The sequence below is a fragment of the Rutidosis leptorrhynchoides genome, chromosome 9 (genome assembly GCF_046630445.1).
Source record: "Rutidosis leptorrhynchoides isolate AG116_Rl617_1_P2 chromosome 9, CSIRO_AGI_Rlap_v1, whole genome shotgun sequence".
NCBI classification, from domain to species: Eukaryota; Viridiplantae; Streptophyta; class Magnoliopsida; order Asterales; family Asteraceae; genus Rutidosis; species Rutidosis leptorrhynchoides.
In genome coordinates this window covers 39,083,647-39,105,989 of record NC_092341.1, presented here as the reverse complement: position 1 = coordinate 39,105,989, position 22,343 = coordinate 39,083,647, and the positions used below count along the sequence as shown (strand labels likewise).

Below are 22,343 nucleotides of genomic sequence, written 5' to 3'. Positions count from 1 at the left end.
GTTTTTGTTTTTTTTTTCAGTCGCGTAATTGTATGATTTGTAAGGATAGTTTTGTAATCAAACAATTCAAGGCTAAGATAATGAGGTCATAAGCAAGACTAGGAAGAAATTAAGGGCTAAGATCAAACATGTTAATTAAATGAATGGCTAAGATTAATTTATACTCCTTAAAATGATCTATTTTTGCTTTTATTATTATATATAGTATATAGTATAGGTATAGATAGATTACCACGTAAACTTTAAAATGGTAAGCGCATACTATCAAAGTTTTATCAAAAAACATGTTATCGCAAAAAATGTTGAGAACGCGCGAGTTCTTTTATTTAGTTTTAATTTAATTAAATTAGTAGGAGAAGAATTGAAAAAAATTAAATAAGTTTAGGGGGTGTATTTTGATTGAATGGTTTTTTAATAAGGGGGTAGTTTAGACTTTAGAACAAATAAAAAGCCAAGTTTTCCCATATACTTGTCTACAATCCAATCCCATCGATTTTATTTCATTCCCGAATTCAAAACCATGGTGGCTGAGGTATCGTTTTCTTCTGTGTTTTCTATTCTCTTTTTTTTTTTTTAATTAATTCTTTGTATTTGTATCTATCGTCGATCGTTGATTTATCTAATGGTTGATATCGTAGGAGACTGTTTCTATTTATAGATTTCTTTGTTTCTATCTTTTTTATTTAATGCTTTGTTTGTATCTATCGATCGTTTTATGTAATCAAAGTTGGTTGGTTGGTTGATTTTGTAGGAGACTATTATGATCTGTATGGACACTTCTGAATATGTGGGGAGTTTAAATCCTTATGGATTAAAGCTTCAAATTGATTGTATTCGACTCTATTGCACTTTAATCACAAGGTCCTTTTTTTTATTATTATTGTGCTTTATTTATTTATTATTATTATTATGAAATGAATGAATGAATATTTTTGATTTTGGTTAACAACAGCTCATTGTGCTGTTGGCTTGTTGGACATAACCAACTGTTGGAATTTTTTTTTTTTTGGTTGCAGTCTAATCCGAAGAACGAGATAGGCATAATGACTATGAGTAGTAAATATGGTCGTCTCGTGATTCTTCCTACTCGTAAATGTTAAAATGCAATGCAAATTTAGATAATATGGAATTAGTAATGTATGTAAATATCTAGTCTAGATATTAAAATGTAAAAGAAATATCTAGATATTAATATACATACATATATATATATATATATATATATATATATATATATATATATATATATATATATATATATATATATATATATATATATATATATATATGAGGAAAAATCTAGATGTTAAAATGTAAAAATCTAGATATTTTTATATGGTAAAAATATCTAGATATTTATCCATGGAAAAATCAAGTGTGTAGAAGTTTCCATGGAGTAGTATAAATATGGGTGTTGATTTCAGTTGAGAAGTAGAGAAGAAGTAAGAAGTGGGAGAAGAGTGTGAGTAGAGAAGAAAAACTTGTAAGTAAGTAATATTGTAATTGTATTTTGTATTAATATAAGTGTTTTTGTTAAGTTTCCCGATCAAGCCTTAATTTTGTGTTTAAGTTCTTAGTGCACTTTTGTTGTTCTTATTATATGGTCGGCTCTGCCGCCTAAGTGATATATGGTCGGTTATACCGCCTGAATTATATATGGTCGATATTGTCGCCTCACTATTATTGTGCACTAAGGATTCATAAAATTAAAGGCTAACCAACGTCAAAGTGTTGGTCTAGTGAGTGAGTATAACCTAGGTCCTCTATAGTGGGTGTGTTGGGCTCGTTGAAGCTTCCAACAATTGGTATCAGAGCGGGTCGTTCGGGACCATTTCTAGTGGAGGAAATCGGTAAACGTTGAACGTTTACATCGACTTGTTTTCACCAAGGCTCTAAGGGAGATTCTGTCGGAGCACAGTTAGGAACTGTGAAAGCTCATCGGTCAGGGACCAAGCTTATTGGACGTTGGACGTCATGATGGAAGATCTTGCTAGTACGAGCAGTGGAATCAAGAGTCTCAATAACCACAACTATGGTTATTGGCGAACTTGTATAGAATCTTACCTACAAGGACAGGATTTATGGGAAATAGTTGCTGGTAGTGACACAATGCCTCCACCGAAAGAAAATGCCGAAGCCTTGAGAAAATGGATCATTAAGGCCGGAAAGGCTTTATTTATACTGAAGACTACAATCGAGGAGGATCTATTGGAGCACATCCGTGACGAGAAAACACCGAAGGCAGCTTGAGAAACTTTTGACAAGTTATTTTCAAAGAAGAATGAAGCACGCCTCCAGCTCTTGGAAAATGAGCTCGCAGGTATCTCACAAGGAAGTTTGTCTATTTCCCAGTATTTCACCAAGGTGAAATCTATTTGCCGTGAGATATCTCAGCTTGCTCCTGAAGAGAAAGTGAGTGATGCAAGGATGAAGAGAATTATCATCCATGGCTTAAGATCCGAGTATAATGGATTTATAGCCGCTGTGAGAGGATGGCCTACTCAACCATCATTAATAGAGCTGGAGAATCTATTGGCTAATCAAGAGGCATTAGCCAAGCAGATAAATGAAGTAACCATAAAAGACGGAGAAGATGCACTTTTCACCAATAAGAAGAAAGCAACATCTCGAAGACAAGAGGCGATGAAAGAAAGTAAGACATATGGGTGGAAGGGTCACCCAAAATCAAAAGACAACGCTTCAGGGGGAGCTCAACAAGGAAGAAGAGATCATCGCCAACAATACGGGGAAAATGATGAGAGAAAGAATGGTGAATGCTTCAATTGTGGCAAGAAGGGTCATTTTGCTCGAGATTGTAGATTCCCCAGAAGGCGAACTTTCGAAGGAAATGTGTCCGCCGCAAGAGATGAGAAGAAAGAGGTCACATTCGAAGCAACCATTAATGGGGAAACATGGGATGCAGAAGCTGGACTCTCTGTTGAAGCTGACATAGATGATCAAGCTCTTACAACAACTTTAAAGTCAAAAATAAACTACAAAGATGATTGGATCATCGATTCTGGGTGCTCAAATCATATGACAAACGATGGAACGAAGCTGCAAGAAATGAAGGATTACAAAGGAAAGAGAGTCGTGTTGACAGCCAATAATTCAAGGTTGTCTATTTCTCACATTGGAAAGACAATAATTCCAAGTGAAGGCGAATCTCATAAGCTCCAACTCGAGAAGGTGTATCTTGTCCCTGGCCTAAAGAAGAATTTACTGTCAGTACCACAATTGACAGCAGAAGGGAATTATGTGCTCTTTGGACCAGAAGATGTGTCCGTATTCAAGAGAGTGTAGGTGGTTGGCAATCCAATTATGCAAGGAAGAAGAATAGAGTCGGTCTATGTACTATCTGCTGAAACAGCATATGTGGATAAGACTCGAAAGAATGAGACGGCTGATCTTTGGCATGAACGTCTTGGGCATGTGGGCTACAACAAGTTAAAGGAGATGATGGTGAAACACATAGTAAATGGGCTTCCTCAAATTGATATTCGAACAGATACAATATGTGATGGATGTCAATTTGGAAAAGCTTACCAAATGTCATTCAAGGAGTCACAACATCAGTCCAAGACACCACTAGAGCTCATACACTCAGACGTCTTTGGCCCAGTGAAACAAACATCACTTGGAGGAATGAAGTATATGGTGACATTCATTGATGACTTCTCAAGGTATGTGTGGGTTTACTTCATGAAGGAAAAGTCGGAGACTTTTCAGAAGTTTAAAGAGTTCAAGAAGAAGATAGAAAGTGAGCTCAATAATAAGATTAGGTGCTTACGCACAGATAATGGAGGAGAATATTTATCGACTGAGTTCAATATGTATCTTGAGAAGCACAAGATCAGAAGGCAATTAACTTGCCCTAATACTCCACAACAGAATGGAGTGGTAGAACGTAAGAATCGTCGTCTTGTTGAAACTTGTCGAAGTATGCTTCATGGTAAGAATGTACCAGGAAGATTTTGGGCCGAAGGTATGAGGACGGCTTCATACGTGATTAACAGACTCCCACAAACAAAGTTGGGATATATTTCACCATATGAAATATTATGGAAGATCAAGCCAACCGTCAACCATCTCAAGATTTTTGGATGTGTATGCTACGTCTTCGTACCAGATCATCTACGAAGCAAATTTGATAAGAAGGCAATTCGATGCATTTTTGTCGGTTATGATGAATCAAGAAAAGGATGGAGATGTTGTGATCCAAATGCTGGAAAGTGCCATACTACAAGAAATGTGGTATTTGATGAAGCTTCTTCATGGTGGTCACCTCAAAAGATAGAGCTTCCAGAATCTCATGGATTAGAAGAAGGTCCAGAAGAGAAAGAAGAACATAAAGAGCACATATCGGATCCAATTAAAGAAGGAGATGGATCGTACTCTAAGGAAACGAGTCTATGGAAAACTGGGGTACATCAATCTACATCCGAAAAGGTTCGTCCAAGCCAAATGGATGCCGAGGAGCATGTGCAAGAATTACGGAGATCAACAAGGCCGAGGCAACCTAATCCGAGGTATGCCATTGCTGCTCATGTGGATGAATCAATACCTATTGAGCCTTCTACTTATGAAGAAGCAGCGCAAAATTAAGAATGGCAGAAAGCGATGGAAGAAGAAATTAATGCACTAAAAGAAAACCAGACATGGAGTTTAGTTCTAAAGCCAAAAGATGTAAAACCAATATCTTGTAAATGGGTTTACAAGGTGAAGACTCGATCAGATGGCTCCATTGAAAGGTATAAAGCTCGACTTGTTGCTAGAGGTTTTTCTCAACAATATGGGCTGGATTATGAAGAAACGTTTAGTCCAGTGGCGAAGATCACAACAATTCGAGCTCTACTAGCTTTAGCCGCTAGCAAATCTTGGAAGCTGTGGCAGATGGATGTCAAGAACGCTTTCTTACATGGAGAACTTGACAAAGAAATTTATATGGAGCAACCAAGAGGCTTTGAGAACAAGTTCCATCCTGACCATGTCTGCAAATTAAAGAAAGCACTATACGGCTTGAAGCAGGCTCCAAGAGCTTGGTACGGGAAAATTGGTGAGTTCTTGGTACAAAGTGGTTTCACAGTTGCTCCTTCAGATTCTAGTTTATTTGTGAAACAAGATCAAGGAAAACTAGCCATAGTGCTAGTATATGTGGATGACTTAATCATCACGGGAGATCACTATAAGGAGATCCGAAGAACAAGAGAGAATCTGTCTATCAGATTTATTATGAAGGAGCTTGGAGAACTCAAACATTTTCTTGGACTCGAAATAGAGCAGAAAAGAGAAGGATTATTTCTGGGACAACAGAAACATGCGCGAGATCTTTTACAAAAGTACGGAATGCTTAATTGCAAACCTATCTCTACTCCGATGGATCCGAATACAAAATTACGAGCAGATGAAGAAAAAAGTCTTCAAGATGTTACCATGTATCGAAAGTTGGTCGGAAGTCTTATTTATCTCACACTAAGCCGGCCAGACATATCTTATGCAGTTGGAGTGGTTAGTCGATACATGAGCAATCCGAAGAAGCCTCACCTTGATGTTGTACGACGCATCTTAAGGTATGTTAAAGGCACTATTAACTTTGGTATTTTATACAAGAAAACAAAAGAATGTCACGTGACTGGATATTGTGACGCCGATTACGCTGGAGACTATGATACACGACGGTCAACAACTGGATACATGTTTAGTCTTGGATCGGGAGTAATATCATGGTGCAGCAAGAGACAACCAACAGTATCCTTGTCAAGCACTGAAGCAGAATATCGATCGGCGGCATCAGCAACACAAGAAATTATGTGGTTGAAGCAACTAATGGAAGATCTTCACCAATCAACAGATTATCAAGTAAAGCTTTTCTGCGATAACCTATCAGCTATTCGTCTAGCAGAGAATCCAGTCTTTCATGCAAGAACAAAACATATAGAAGTGCACTATCATTATGTTCGCGAGAAGGTCCTTGAAGGGAAAATCAAGATGATGCCAACAAAGACAGATAAACAGGTTGCAGATATATTCACCAAGAGCCTAAGTAAACCGAAGTTTACAAAATTCAGAGAAGCACTTGGAATAGTCTGCAAGACATCGTTGGAAGAAAATTTGCATTGAGGGGGAGTGTTAAAATGCAATGCAAATTTAGATAATATGGAATTAGTAATGTATGTAAATATCTAGATATTAAAATGTAAAAGAAATATATATATATATATATATATATATATATATATATATATTTATATATATGAGGAAAAATCTAGATGTTAAAATGTAAAAATCTAGATATTTTTATGTGGTAAAAATATCTAGATATTTATCTATGGAAAAATCTAGTGTGTAGAAGTTTCCATGGAGTAGTATAAATATGGGTGTTGATTTCAGTTGAGAAGTAGAGAAGAAGTAAGAAGTGGGAGAAGAGTGTGAGTAGAGAAGAAAAACTTGTAAGTAGTATTGTAATTGTATTTTGTATTAATATAAGTGTTTTTGTTAAGTTTCCCGATCAAGCCTTAATTTTGTGTTTAAGTTCTTAGTGCACTTTTGTTGTTCTTATTATATGGTCGGCTCTGCCGCCTAAGTGATATATGGTCGGTTATACCACCTAATTATATATGGTCGACACTGTCGCCTCACTATTATTGTGCACTAATGATTCATAAAATTAAAGGCTAACCAACGTCAAAGTGTTGGTCTAGTGAGTGAGTATAACCTAGGTCCTCTATAGTGGGTGTGTTGGGCTCGATGAAGCTTCCAACAGTAAACTTGATAAAATCCTGGATTGCCTAAAAAGATGTTAGCTTCTTACTATTTGTTTTTATATAATAATAATTATAATATATCAACAATTCTAGTGTAGCAGGATCATTATTTATAATCAATCTCACCTTGTTTCTTAGGTTATTTTCCGCTTAAAGGTGATGGGAACTTTGCTGAAGTTATTGATGTTTGTTTGTTATTTTATCCGCCTGAAAAAGCAAGTAACCAGAGAAGGATACTTTTCTTTATTGCAGGGTATGTATATTTAGTATGTTGGTTATGCTTAAATGTTTTTACCCTACTACTAGTTTATATATATATATATATATATATATATATATATATATATATATATATATATATATATATATATATATATATATATATATATATATATATATTATGTTTGCTTTTGCCTGTCAGTCCTCTAGATGATGAAATCAGTTCTTACGGAGCGGAGTGGCGTGGAGAGATGTTTAAAACAAACGGTGTGGCTGTTGATCTTTTCCTCTTCGGGGTACCGGAATGCTACACACATTATAAGGTGCTTAAAACATTTGTTGATGCTGCTAATTATAATGGCAACAGCCACATTGCACACTTAAAAGTTAATTCTCAAACAAGTCCGTCTGAAATCCTATCCAGGTTTTATCATTATACCGTTTGCTTATATATATATATATATATATATATATATATATATATATATATATATATATATATATATATATATATATTATAAATCTATGTGTGTGTGTGTTTGTTTATGTATATGTATGTATGTATGTATGTATGTATGTATGTATGTATGTATGTATTGTCAGCGCTCCAGATATTTTCCCATTGGAAGAAGAAGGGGAGATAACAAGTAATAAAAAAGCCAAAGATGCCAAGGGAAAGAATCAAGCTGCTGCTGCAGCACATGATGAACATGTTAAAGCAGATAATCATAAGATGAACTCGAGCAAAAAGAAGAGGAGCAAAAGGAAGAGGGATGGTGTTTGATCCATGTCCGGTGCTGAATTGTGTTGGTGAAGTATGTCTACTCTGTTCTTAAGTTGTTTGCAATGTGACTATTTGTTAGCTATTGCTTTGTGATGACCTATGTGTTTGTCTTGTATAAGCAGCAGAGAGGATAAGAGTTTGCGCACAAGTATCGAGTATTCAGCATTCTTAACCGAGACTTTTATTCGGTCATGAATGTAATCAAGGCGGTCGGTAAGGATATACAAACTTTTGAACAACCAAGTTGATCCTCATCATCAACCGCAATAATTTTTAACCCAAATTGAAATGCCAAAACCTTATATGCTTCTCTAGTCCATATTGCTCGCTCTATCCAGCACTGAGAAAGATCCGTTACGGTCAATAAGTTCGTCTAACGAGTTCCTTACAGCTTCATTATTTTTGAAAGTTAATCAAAGACTTAGGGGTCAAAGTTAATCAAAGACTTATTGCTCGTTTTATTGCAAACGGGGTCAAAATGTCATTGTTTCAGCGTGATCATCCCAACTGGTTCAGAATGATCCCACTTGGAGATTTGTATTGTTTAATGGCAGAAGTTTTGATCTTAAAATTTTTCCCATTGGGATCTCAAATATATATAGTCGTTAATCTTCGTAAGAGAGTCGTTACACTTTAACTCGTGTTGTACTTGGCTTATAAAATAAAAATTGAGGTTACTTTGGATTAGTACAACAGAAGCTGCTTAAGAAGAGTGAATACTCACCTTAATCAATTCTAGTCTTATAGCATTGTTTTCGATCATCCATGACAAAACTATGAGTAGATATTAGTATTCGAATTTGCAAGATAGCATCCTTTTTATACATACGTCTGTTTGTCTTCATTTTTCGTAAGTTCTTATAAGAGATGAGATATATAAGAGATATACTAGTTAACTTCGAGATCCAAATAATCTTGGTGTACTAGTTTAAAAAGCGATTAACTAGTCTTACAATAAAAATTTGTCTTTATCCTCAAATTATAAACCTCTTCACATCTATTACCATGAATATCTTATTGCTCTTTTAAGCTTTTCAACAAGTAACATGACCATCGCTGGTCTTCATTGACTGGAGATTAAATAATTTCAAAACTAGAAGATCAGTGAACGTGTATTGATTACAATACAGATGAAGTAGCAATTTAACTTGATTAGCGTTTTTTAAAGTTTTAGCTTACCTGTGTATTAATTACAGTTGACACCAGCCGTTCAACTTCTATATCTTCTTGAAATATAGCTCTTTGTGCTTCTATAACTTCTATATCAAGCTGATACAAACCGTTTAAAAAAGAATGAAAAAAAAAAAAAACCCGTCCACAAGCTACAAAATTTAGTTCGTAAGAAGTTCAAGGATATAATCCCTCTTTCGAATATGAAGATGAAAACGACAATGATAATCAATCCATAGATTAAGTTACTAATCATGTTTAATTTTAATTTATGCACTCTTTATATTTACGTTTAATCTTAATTTATGCACATTTTTAATTTTAGGTAATATTAAGTTTATGTTTTATTCCATTTTAGGTTTAATTCTAATTTATTAACTAAGTTTACTTATTTTATTTAAATAAAAACAAAATAAACAATATAAAAGATCTAAATTAGATGTCAGTCGTCATCATTTCCTACAAAATGCCTCTCATTACAACTCTCTCATTCTCCCATCATTGCCAAATCAACGAGAAAAAGCAAAAAGTACCCCTTATCCACTCCACGTTACAGTTACTACTATCCGTAATCTAATGTACCGATAATGTATACGTATCGATTAGGGCTATATATGGTACGGGACCGGAATAAACTAACTCGCTTTGGTTCCGTACTGAGTCCCATTTTCTGGCAAAAATTTGGATCGAGAACAAAACCTTATAATATCATTACATTTTAGCTCGGTTCATGAAGATTCAGTTTGATTATGAAAAAAATAAAACAAACTCATTTCATAATCATGCATAAAAAATATACGCATATGATATATAAAAAGTGAATAACAAACGTTTTATACATCTAATGCATGACACAAGTTTGAAAATTGAATTATTAGCATTGACACAATATAAAATATAAATATAAAATAAATGGTCAGTTAATATTCATATACTCCACTAAACGAATCAATATGTCGCCTAAAATATTTGTGACCAAGATTATACACATTAGTTATATAAAGTGAGCAAGGTAGATCTACATAATGTAAATATTTTGATCCGCTACGCTTCCACTTTTTTCGAGTTCGGTCCGAAAAATATGAAAATTAAGAACCATGGACTATACCGAAACTCTTTGGGGAAGCTCAGTTTCGGTCCGGTCTGGTCTTCGAGTTTTTCGGATTTCTCGTACCATGCACATCCCTAATATTGATGGTATTTCATATCGTCATTGGTTATTAGTTTACAGAAAAATTGTTTACGATACTATGCAGTTCGTTACATGTTTAATAATGGATTGTTGATATACGAAAACAAAAAATGATATAAAGAGCCATAGGTATATATGTAATATGGTCCATTTAGTGAAGAACATATAACGTAAGTACGTAACTATCTTTCACATTCGAGAAAAAACTTTAAACTTGGTTGTTCTTAAGAGTTTTCCTAGTCTATTAGCATTGTTGTATTTAAAAAATATTATGCGGTGGATGTTAGAATACAGGAGCAAAAATGGACCATTTCCTTCATCATTTCCAGTTTTGGGAGAGTCACAAGGCATTCTAGGCAACACAAACTGGTGACAAAACGGCTACAACAAAACAACATATTTTCTCATTTGTAAGAGGGGTTCCAAAAGTATAATTGGATCCAATCTTAAAGTAGAATTAGCTGTTGCATTGAAGCTCAATAAATAGAGTTTTTATCAGTGTCTAAAAAAATACAATCTATTCAAAATGTGGTCTTTAAAGTTTATTTCCTTCTAGTTCATAATTCTGTAATATTCAATCATATCAATAAATATACAAATATTTCCGCATATCAATTGTTATTAGTGGGTCACTGGATGGATGAAGTTATAACTACTAAATGAAATATGTAACATGGGTGTATAAATAAGTTAATAACAATTATACGCAATTTAAAGGGCTGGCTTAGTTACTTTAATAGTTTTGAGTCAAGTAATGAGATACCGATCAAACAAAGTTTCAGTATACATGTAAAATTTCGGTACTATATAGTACCGTTTTCGAAAAATCGGTATCAATACTGCTGCCAGTATTATTAGTTAGGTACGATATACGAGAAAGGGGGTTCAACCTTATTAGTATTATGCGGTTCGTTGTCAATTTAGTAGAGTATATTACCGTATCCTTGTATGCTGGATACTTTTTAATTGAATTTGCATGAAATTTATTTTGGAGTTTATAATTTTATATTTATATTTATTTATATTTATATTTTATTTGAAAATGAAAGAACAAACAAAAATACCAAATTTGGTTAAACGTGGCTACCTTTGATTGGATTTACATGAAATTTATTTTATTTTATATTTTATATTTTATATTTACATTTTATATTTTATTTATTGAAAAATAAAGGGAAACAAACAAAAATATGGTTTTACCGGGAAGAAGCTGTGAGATGCGCGCTAATACAATTGCCATCAAATTCAAAACGCTCAAATTGTCCCCAAATTTCAACCCACCCCGCCTTTTTATTCCACAAATTAAACCAATTGCATCTCTCATTCTCAGATTCAATTTCACTATCAATCACCTCACACTCATACTTGTGCGTTCATTCAGTCACTTACCCCCAAAATTCAGCCGTTCACTTCCCTTTTCTAACAAATTAGGGTTTATAATTTTCTATTTGATCTGTATCTATATCTGTATACAAACACACCACCTGAGTCTGAACACTCGGAGGCTCACGCTCGGTGGTTCAATCTCACCGATTTTAGCGATTATAATGACGTCTGAAGTAGAAACCCTAGAAACTAAAAAGCAAAAAGATGAGGTTCCGATTGTTGAAGAAGAGATAAATAATGAAAAATCGAAGAAATTGAAGAGTGAATTGAGTCACGTGACACCGATCGAAAGGCCAAGTAGAGAAAGGAAGACTGTTGAACGGTACACAGAGTCTATGAGTAGGCTATTTTCTCCTAAACCCTTTTCAATTGAAAAGGTGATTAATTTATTGATGTTTTTTATTTTATTTTTTATTTGTTACTTGTTATGTTTATTACTGAGATGTGATCAAATTATGTTTGGATTGGTGCAGGGTTCTGGCACTCAGCTTAATGAAATTCCAAATGGTACACGTGCTGTTATTTTATGTATTTACTTGTTCAGTTTAATTTATTTCTTTAATTATACACATGAAAATTTTGATTATATATTTGTTTGTTTCTGTAGCTATAACCTGCATACTATTTGTAGTTGCCGTGAGGCTGTTGTTATAGTTGGTTAGATATTTAGAGATAGTTGGATGTATGTACATGATTTTGAATGTGTCACCCCTAGCTTTCGGTGTAGAAAATTTTCGAGCTTGATAACCTTGAAGGGTTTTAGGTGATTTAGGGGTGTAAATGAGCCGAGCTACTTGCGAGAAACTCGTTAAAAGCTCGATTCAAGCCGAGCTTAAACGAGCTCGAGACAGAGCTTATTGAAAGTGTGGATGTAGCATGTGGGATTGAGTATCCTATCTTCTACTTGCTTTTGTTCATTTTGTGTGTGTGTCTGTGTTGGTTCATAGTTGAAACAGATAACTACTTCATAGGAATAGGGCTAGTTTCAATGAGATATTACATGGCACCTGGTTAGTGCAAATTGGAATTAGGATGCTTTGTTTGAACACATGCACACACCACAAATTCAATTGCCACGTAAACTATGATTTAGTTTAATTTGAGACTTTACCTTGTTCAATTAGCACTCTGTTTTTAGCGGCTTAGCGCTAGCTTGTTAGTTTATCCTTCTTTTTTCCCCTCTCTTTTTGACTTCCAGGAGTAGTTTGCATACACTGGGGAAAACTATATTTTTATGTTAACGTCTTGTCACCAATGGAAATAAGCCTGAGAAGTATATTAGGATGCAATATTGAGTTGTGCCAGAAGTATATTGGGTTATACTTGTAGACGTTGATTCTATGGATTTTAGGTCGCTTGAACTCTAAATTAAAGGCGGAACACAATAGAATAGAGGTAAATCGAGATATGGGTCGTTTCGGGATCGAATTAGTCGAACCTAGAGCAAAACCTAGATTAGATCGATTCCTAGACGATGTATTTCGGTGGTATTCGGTGTTAGGGTTCTCTGAAGACGAAAAACAACGACTTGGAACAAATGGGACGAGTAACCTCATCAGTGAAGTCTAAACCCGTATATATACTGCAAGTCAGACACACTCGGTCGAGTGTGTCTGTCAGTCGGTCGACTGACTTACACAGTCGGTCGAGTGTGTACACACACTCGGTAAACTGTGTGCAGTTTAACATATTGATTATTTAATTAATTAAGAACGCACAATCACTATAGTAATCAATAGTCACTAGTAAATAACATTATTACATAACCGAATGTACTAAACGTAAGAATAAACTACGGCTGGGGATTCATGCACCAACAAACTCCCCCTAAGACCTAGCCGTAGAAAAGAAAAATAATTCGATTATCAATCAGTAAACGGATCTGTCACCCAGTTCTTCAAATAGCAAAGTTTCACAACCCTGTAGTACTGTTCTGCCTGCACACGATTTTTTGGGCGATACAGCATCCGATTATAGTAAAGGGTAAACATATCTTCTTCACAGCAGTTTCGCAACCAAACTGGATCTAGAACCCTTATACTATCATTTTCATTTCCACCATCCTTGTCTAACACAATAACTGCTTCCTCTGAGCGTTCATCATAATACCACCAACGAAAACGAGGACTGAAGTGCTGCGGCATCTTTCTCAAAGGAACCTTCCGCATATACTTCACAGGATGATATTTTACTATCTTCCTTCTAACCCCTGTTTTCTTGTTCGTTCGGTAAGAAATCTTCGAAAACTGAGGACGAAAACCTAAGAAATTAGGTGAATGATATGATCTACTTATCTTACGAACCAAAACATCAGGAATTCCACTATAATCCTGATATAACATCTTAAGCCTGGCCACCTGCATAAACTCAAAATAAGGTAACGTTTTGAATTCAAATGGAGACTTGATATAATCCACTCCATATTCTTTCTTGATCGCATACATATCGAATTCTTTAATATAGGCCCAGGCTATGATCTTTCCTTTAGCACGTAAACTTTCACAGTGCTCGATAAACTTCAAAAACTGCGGCTCTACTTAAGGTTTCATCACATATTTCCTAATCCACATCAGAATCTTTCATTTTTCTTCCAACACTTCAACCTTTTCTTTGTTGATCTTCACCGGCAAGAAACCTTCTGGTAACACACTTTCTTTTTCCTTCTGTTCCTTTTCTTTACATTTTCTGTTCAAAAGCTCATCATTCATCTCAAAATAATCAGCAAAAGTTGAAAGATCATCACCAACGCCTTCATAACGAGGATAAGGCTCAGTTGGCTCATCCTCAATGACAACCTCATCAAAACTGTTATCACTTTCATCAAAAACATCAGTATCACTCATTTCATCATCAAAATTCTGAGCTCCTGATGTCGAAGCCTCAGTTGCAGCTTTTGATGTAGCGTCAGCAGATTCCTTAGCTTCTCGCTCTAGACGCTCCATCAATTCCTGCTCAGTTTCGGTCAGATCCGGTGGGATCCCCCCTTCTTCTAAATTAGTGTAAACAGTTGTATGATTAAGACGATCCTGCATAGCTAAAAATTCAGAAACTGTTAAAACTTGAAGAGGAGTTACATATAGCAGGTTATCCTCCGTGTAGCCTTTAGCAACTTCAACAGCTCTGTCCTCTTCTGCCTCACCAAAAGTACCAAATGGATCTGGTTCATCATCCTCTTCTTCAACCACAATCCTCTTCTCCCATTCGTTCAATCTATCCGTCAGATCTCGGTTTTGTGTCTGAAGAGATAAAATTTCTCCAGCCTGACTTTCCATATTTTTCTCCAGCTCACCAATCTTCAACCTCAATGCAGACATCTCAGATGTTGTCTTCTTCTTATCTTCATCAGCTGCCTTTTGGAACTTAGCAAAATCCGCAGACAACTGAATCAACTTTCGGTTAACAATGCACTTGCAGTAGTCTCAGAACGTTGAGAAATTTGAACTTGCTGAGAAGATGTAGTTTGTTGTAGTTGAGTGGGTGTAGCTTGAGTAGATCCACCAGTAGCTGGACCAGTCTGAGCAACCTTCGGCTGAGACTTTGTTGTGGAAGACGAACTTCCATCTTTAATCAAAATCTTCAAACGTTTCTGTCTCCCTCTTGTTGACACCTTGGGAGCTTCAGCTAACTTTCGTTTCACTAAATCCATTTGACTATCATCAAGCGCTGTTACATCATCTTCATCAACCAATCGAGGACCAGTTGGTTTTGGTGGAGGCTGATTCACCTCTTCTTCACCTGCAATAGTAATATCAATCTCATCCCCTGAATTACTGTTTTCATGTCGGCAACTCAAGCCTTCTGGACACACGTAGTTCTCATTAACCAGATGACCAATCAACCCTTTCTCCGGTACTTTCACTCGGCTCTGCAAAAACCGGTTGAACGATTGATCATTTAAATGATTCTGCTTTAGTTCATCCTCAGGTGTCTTTACCAACCCTTGAACCTGCTTCTCTAGCATAATCTGAAGAAACCTCGGGAACACCAGATGAACTTTCCTCTTCACATTTAGAACCATCGCATCAAATATCACCTGTGAAAAATTAAACTCAGCGTTCAAAACCAACGCAACAAACATAGAGCTGTATTTTGCTGTCATCTCATCAAAACCTCCTTGCATCGGGCTCAAACATCTAAGAAGAACGTATGTAAAGTATCGATACTGCCTTGGAAGTTTCGTACGTTTAACAGCTTTGGTTATGTCACCAGTATAACCACATCTCTTTAAACACCTTCTAACCTTCAGAATCGGCAAATCAGTTGGCATATCATCATTGTCCGGAAACCCTAAATCTTCCCTGATAGTCTGTGCAGAAATACGAACAATCGTGTTGTTGACAGAACTCAATATCACCTTCTTGTTATCTTCAGTAACAACTTGGGCAACCTCCCAGAATTTTCTCTGATGAGAATAATACGGAGTGCACTCAGCAGTAATAGCTCTAAAGATCCTGGAACGTTTCAAGAAAGCAATGATCGGACCAAAACCTCCTCTTTGGGCCTCTGAACCCTTTTCATCAACACACGCAAGTACGTTTGTATCTTCTCGACTAATCAGACCCGGTAACTCAGAAGATAATGGGATTCGTGGTTTACGTTCTTCATCAGACATCTGCTGTTGTTCTTGAGACATAGTGAATAGCTGAAAAACACTCAAAACAACATAACGAATAAGCATTTACCTCCATGTATCATGGGGTATCTAATGAATTATATGAATCAATGAATTAACAAACACAACAAACACATTAAATAAAGCACACAGTTACATCATCCAGAAGTTATTGTTTATTACACACCATAGTATTAAGGCTAACAAGCTAGCCTAACCAAATGACAAAAAAACCATAAATAAACATAAGCACATGAAATCATAAGCAAGAGAACTATCCTTCAATAACTTCCTCTGGAACCTGATTCCATTCATAATTCGTGTCCTCATCTAGATCAATCTCATCAAACAAATGATTTAAAAGAACTGCACAAGGAAATGGTTTTTCCTCATCATCCAAAGTATCCTTCATGACATTTATGACTATCTGACCAAAATTCACCTTGATACGTTCCATAAGACAGTACGATAGAACAGCCTCAGTATCAGATACTATATCATCATGCGGATCTTTAAACACCACATTTCTTTTGATAATTCTCATGTTAATCATCAAGTCATTTCTAACATCGCTCTCTCTGACCTCAATTCTGCTAGAACCAATTACATATCCTGGCTTAGTGATATGAGAAGCCACCCCACCGGCATCAAACTTGCTAGAAATCTTTCTAAGATCTTTACTAGAGCAGTAAATCTTGGCTCCCCAGTAATTCAATAGAAGGTTATCTGCAAAGTCATCTATGGTCCACTTATAGTCAACACCAAAGAAATTAGCCTGAACATGCTTCTTCTCTATAGTCACACTAGAATAGAACTCTTGGATTAGCTTAGGACAGTAATGATTCCCAATCTGAAGAAACGTCAAGCAATCTAAACCTTTCCACTGATCCTTCGTGAACTGTGTTGCAACAACTTTTGTCTCTACAAGGATAGGCCTATGTTCGGCCAATGCTTTCCTACGTTCCAGATCATACTTCCAAGTTCCACTTAACCTACTACTTGGACCTGACATTCTAAAAGCAAAACTATGCAACACATTCAGTTTAAACATGATATCATAACAAAACAAGCAAAATCTCAAAAATTAGGGTTTCTATACACTCGGTCGAGTGTGAATACACACACGGTCGTGTGTGTTTTGGAACGGTCGAATGTGTGAACTCACTCGGTCGAGTGTGTTGCACACTCGGTCGATCGTGTTCATCAGATCTGAGACCTCCAATTTTTCAAATCAATCAAATCTGTTGATTTTGCTTCAAGATCTGGTCACAATAACATCTAAACAGGCCGACTAACAAGTTCATAGCATCAATTATAACAGATTAAGTCTTAACATCGTTCGATTTGAGTTTAGCACTTTGAATATAAAGTTAAAGATTATGAACAAACTAAAACGAGTTAGAATACCTAGTTAGTGGCGCTGTAATCACAAGAGAAAGATGTATGTAAAAAGCACGATCAAAAACTCCTTCTTTAGCTTCGAAAAATCTAGGTAAAATCCGCTCAAAAACACCAAAGTGTTCTGAGCCGTTCGAGACCCCAGTCCATTTATACCCACAGACACACTCGGTCGAGTGTGTCTCTCACTCGGCCGTTCGAGTAAACATACTCGGTCGAGTGTGTTATGAACATAACTCATTATTTAAAACTTGATCGGTCGAATGATTGACACATACGGTCGTGTGTGTACACTTACTCGGTCGAGTGTGTAGACTCAATCGGTCGATCGTCTGTCTTTAGGGTTTAAAACTTAGGCAATATCAATTTCAATTTTACAAAACCCTTACCTATTCCACTCCCTCATTGGACTGATCTCCACAGTATATATTTAACACGCTTTGTACCTTTATGTTCCAAACAACTTGGTTTCAAAATTAACTAAAAATAAAGAATTCCTTTCACAGTAAACCTTTCCGAGAACTGAGTTGCTTGACATAATACACTAAACAAAGATGCACATGCAGCTAATCTAATTCAAGTAATCAAATATGGACTTTTCAGATAGGAAAGCATATGCAAATTCATAAAGCAAACTACTGTACAAGATCCAGCATATCATGATTAGCAGATAAATGAGGTTATCAGCGTAAGAATAAATAATACAACTTATCATGAAGCCCAGTACGAAAAGCATAACACATGTTTTTGTGAGCTAACATATCACACTGATTTAATCTTATGATTCGGGGATTAGAACTGAACTAAATTTGACATGTAATTTCACACTTCATTCATTAAGTACTTGATAAAGCATATACAAAACAACTTTCAAACATATCAATAAACATTTACTAACTTTCACCCTAGACTTTGATGATCACGTTATATTAATTACATTAACATTTTACAATGCTAGATTTTGATCATGAAGTCAGTCCTCATTTGAGATCGCACGATGTTTCAGGTAGAACAATTGAGCACAACATATTGACGCTATCCTCTTATCACATCAATGTACTTTCAATCTGATTGAACAGAACCATCTCACGATGTTTCTAGCAACCCTGTCAGCCATGAGCTTCTACCTTAAACTTACACTTTTCGTTTCAGATAACTTTGTGAATCTCAAATTTATTGCATACTTTGTTAAAGCGCATACCGGCCGCTATAAACCCCATGCTTAAACGGAAATAGCATGATGCATGATGTTGGATGGATGGAAGTGATATATATATTTGAGTGATGGAACGCTAAGATATCCTCCAGAAGATAATCCCTCTATCCAGGTCAATAGGCACAATTCCATACCACAGACAAAAGATAATCTCAAATTTAGGGTTCTCTGGAGACGAAAAACAACGACTTGGAACAAATGGGACGAGTAACCTCATCAATGAAGTCTAAACCCGTATATATACTGCAAGTCAGACACACTCGGTCGAGTGTGTCTGTCAGTCGGTCGACTGACTTACACAGTCGGTCGAGTGTGTACACACACTCGGTCGACTGTGTGCAGTTTAACATATTGATTATTTAATTAATTAAGAACGCACAATCACCACAGTAATCAATAGTCACTAGTAAATAACATTATTACATAACCGAATGTACTAAACGTAAGAATAAACTATGGCTGGGGATTCATGCACCAACAATACTCATGAGTCCTATCAATATATGTGGTTTAAATGTTTCCACTAAAGACATAGTACTTCATTAGAGTAACTACCATTGTTTTGAAAGATATATTATTCATTGACTTACTAAATAAGGGAACTTATGAACACAAAGATGGTTATGCAAGGACTATAAGTGAACTTGTAACGTTGCTTATGTTAATTACAAATGCATAAATGCTAAATGTCACCATAGTTTGTTGCTTTTACCTTTGCTTACGATATTCAATTATGTTTTAGCTATGAACTTTCCTTCTGGACTTGGTAGTTGGTATTTTTTTTACACTATCTCTATATTTTTTGCAATTGTCACCATATTTTTATTTCATTATTTTCAGTGGTTTACAAGCTGTCCAAGAGAAAACCTGATGATAACTTGCAGTCATTGCATACGGTTCTTTATAATAAGCGAGCAAAGGTGAGAAATCTTGATAGTAAAAAAACTAACACTTTTACCAATCTTTATAATAAGCGAGCAAAGGTGAGAAATCTTGATAGTAAAAAAACTAACACTTTTACCAATCTTTATTCTCCTAATTTGTCGAGTCTGATGCATATGTTTTCAGATGAACACTTTGAAGAAGAACATTGGCATGTTTTCTGGTTTTGTCTGGAACGATGATGAGGTGTGTAGTTATCTGTTTCTGCTCCAACATATTTTGATTTATGTCAATAATACGCTATTGCAATTGTAATAAACATTGATATGATAGGAGTAACTTTTATCTAAGTTTGTATTGTTTACTTATGTTGGATACAGGAAAAACAGAGGACAAAGGTGATAGAGAAACTTAATAAGTTTACCAGAGAAAAGTTATCTGACTTTTGTGACATTCTTAATCTTCAAATCAACAAATCATCTCTTAAGAAGGCAAGTGTAAATCTAAGCATAAGATAATCTGGACAATACACTTTTACACTTTTACACAATGTTTTTGACAGTGTCGTTGTACTCGTATTTTCAGGAAGAGGTATCAGTAAAGCTGTTAGAGTTTCTACAATCTCCACATGTTACAACTGAAGTCCTGCTTGCTGAAAATGAACAGGTCTAATGAATATTACAATTGCAATGTGTCTAATGAATATAATGAGTATTTTCAGGAAGAGGTATCAGTAAAGCTGTTAGCATCATCTAGAAATGTGTCTAATGAATATAATGAGCAACAACCGCAGTGCAAACTAACATATTGTTTTATTTATTTTTATGTTTCTAGAAAAGCAAAAAAAGAAAAGCTAAGGCAAAAAGCAGCCGAACTCCATCCAAGGTTTATTTTCATCATTTATGTGTTTTATTATCAATTTCGATTACATTTTTTTTTCTGTAGAAAGTGTTATCATGTAGATACTATGTTCACTTATCGTTATTTGTAGAAACAATCTGGAAAGAAGCGTAAGCGTTCATCCAAAGCTGAAGAAGAAAATAACGTGGATGAAAATGAAGGTTCAGAGAATGATAATGATTCTCAGGATGAAGATGGCAAGAACACACCTTCTGAACCAGAAACTGATGAGGAAGAAGATGAGTTGAAAGATGGCAATGGTGATGAAGAACCAGAAGAAGATGAAGATCAACAAGAAAAGAGTTCTTCAAAGAAGAGTGTTGCGAAGGACTCTAAAATTAAATCCAATGAAAATTCAAAAGCTGTCACAAAAGACGATGTGAAATCACCGACTAAATCCAATAAAAAGTCTTCTACTTCAGCTTCCAAGAAAAGCGTTGACACTTCTGGATCGAAGATATCAAGTAAGAAATCCAAGGAAGAAAAGAAAAGCAAAAAAGAGTCTGCAAAAGATCAAGGTAAAATTCTTTTTTATTTCCCGGGACTATTACGTATTTACATGTTCTTCGTAACTTACAATATGCAATTTTCTGTTTTTAGTAACTTGCAATATGGATTTTCATGTTTTCGATACTTATAATGAATTAATATCTTTCTACAGTTAAAGCAAAAACCAATAAGAAAGTAAAAGCAGAACCGACTAAAGAAGAGATGCATGCAGTTGTGGTTAGCATCTTAAAGGAAGTAGATTTCAACAAGGTATGTAGAACCCATCTCGCTCTTAATGCTGTTTTCTTAATCAAGTTAACATCACTAACATATTTTTTTACTTCTTGTGGTGCAGGCAACTTTGTCGGACATCATTAAACAGCTTGGTGTGTTAAAGTTTTGTTTTTTCTTAAACTACTAGTACTTTGAAAATGTTTTCAGCATGACCCATTTTTCGTGTGTGGCTTTAGGTACTCATTTTGGCCAGGATTTATTGCATAGAAAGTCTGAGGTGAAGGCCATAATAACCGATGTTATTAACAACATGTCTGGTGATGAAGATGAGGAGGCAGAAGATGAAAAAGAAGCCGAAACTGGTAGTGATGATCATAACAATGATGATGCTGACAAGGATGAATCATAGTGGCATACATATATAACAGTTCTTTGCAGATTATACTTAAAGTTGGCCATGTCATGTGTTTTTAGAACTTAGTTATTCACTTATTTTACCATAGATCAGTTGAGCAGCTTCATCATTTTGTTTATTAGGCACTTAAAGTTTGTTTAGGCTTTGTTGACATGGTGTGATACAGGGTTTTTACTGTACTTTGTTTAATTGATTTGATTTTATGTTGGATGCTTCGAAGAGTTCAACACACCACTATGGAGGATCTAGACTATACTCGACTCACTATACCAACACTTTGGCGTTGATTAGCCTTTAATTTTATGAATTCTTAGTGCACAATAGTACTTTGGCGATAGTGTCGATCATATATCATTTAGGCGGTATAACCGACCATGTATCACTTAGGCGGCAGAGCCGACCATATAATAAAAATAACACAAGTGCACTAAGAACTCAAACACGAACTAAGGCTTAACCGAGAAACTTAACAAAAAACACTTTTATTAATATAAATTACAATTACAATATTACTTACTTATAAGTTTTCTCTAACTCAACTCTTCTTACTTTCTCACAACTCTCACACCTCACTCTTTTCACAACTTTTTCACAACTCTCACTCACAACTTGCTCACAAATGAAGTCACCACCCATATTTATACTATTCCATGAAAATTTCTACATACTAAATATTTCCATG

At 35.4% G+C, this 22,343-nt stretch overlaps 2 protein-coding genes across 2 annotated transcripts; both read left to right on the top strand.

Annotated features, from left to right (window-relative positions):
- The first annotated feature begins 433 nt into the window (after window positions 1-433).
- On the top strand, window positions 434-8,437 carry LOC139867418 (uncharacterized). Its single transcript, XM_071855783.1, has 7 exons — window positions 434-532; window positions 752-861; window positions 1,017-1,065; window positions 6,903-7,017; window positions 7,186-7,407; window positions 7,587-7,798; window positions 7,890-8,437. Exons 3-6 carry the CDS (start codon window positions 1,044-1,046, stop codon window positions 7,765-7,767), a joined length of 540 nt encoding a protein of 179 aa, XP_071711884.1. The 5' UTR covers window positions 434-532; window positions 752-861; window positions 1,017-1,043; the 3' UTR covers window positions 7,768-7,798; window positions 7,890-8,437.
- A 3,194-nt stretch (window positions 8,438-11,631) lies between these two features.
- Window positions 11,632-21,858, top strand: LOC139867145 (DEK domain-containing chromatin-associated protein 1-like). Its single transcript, XM_071855477.1, has 11 exons — window positions 11,632-11,892; window positions 11,989-12,022; window positions 19,582-19,661; window positions 19,810-19,869; window positions 20,004-20,114; window positions 20,209-20,289; window positions 20,458-20,508; window positions 20,615-21,041; window positions 21,185-21,282; window positions 21,368-21,398; window positions 21,483-21,858. The coding sequence occupies exons 1-11, from the start codon at window positions 11,677-11,679 to the stop codon at window positions 21,653-21,655; spliced, it is 1,362 nt and encodes a 453-aa protein (XP_071711578.1). The 5' UTR covers window positions 11,632-11,676; the 3' UTR covers window positions 21,656-21,858.
- Window positions 21,859-22,343: the final 485 nt, after the last annotated feature.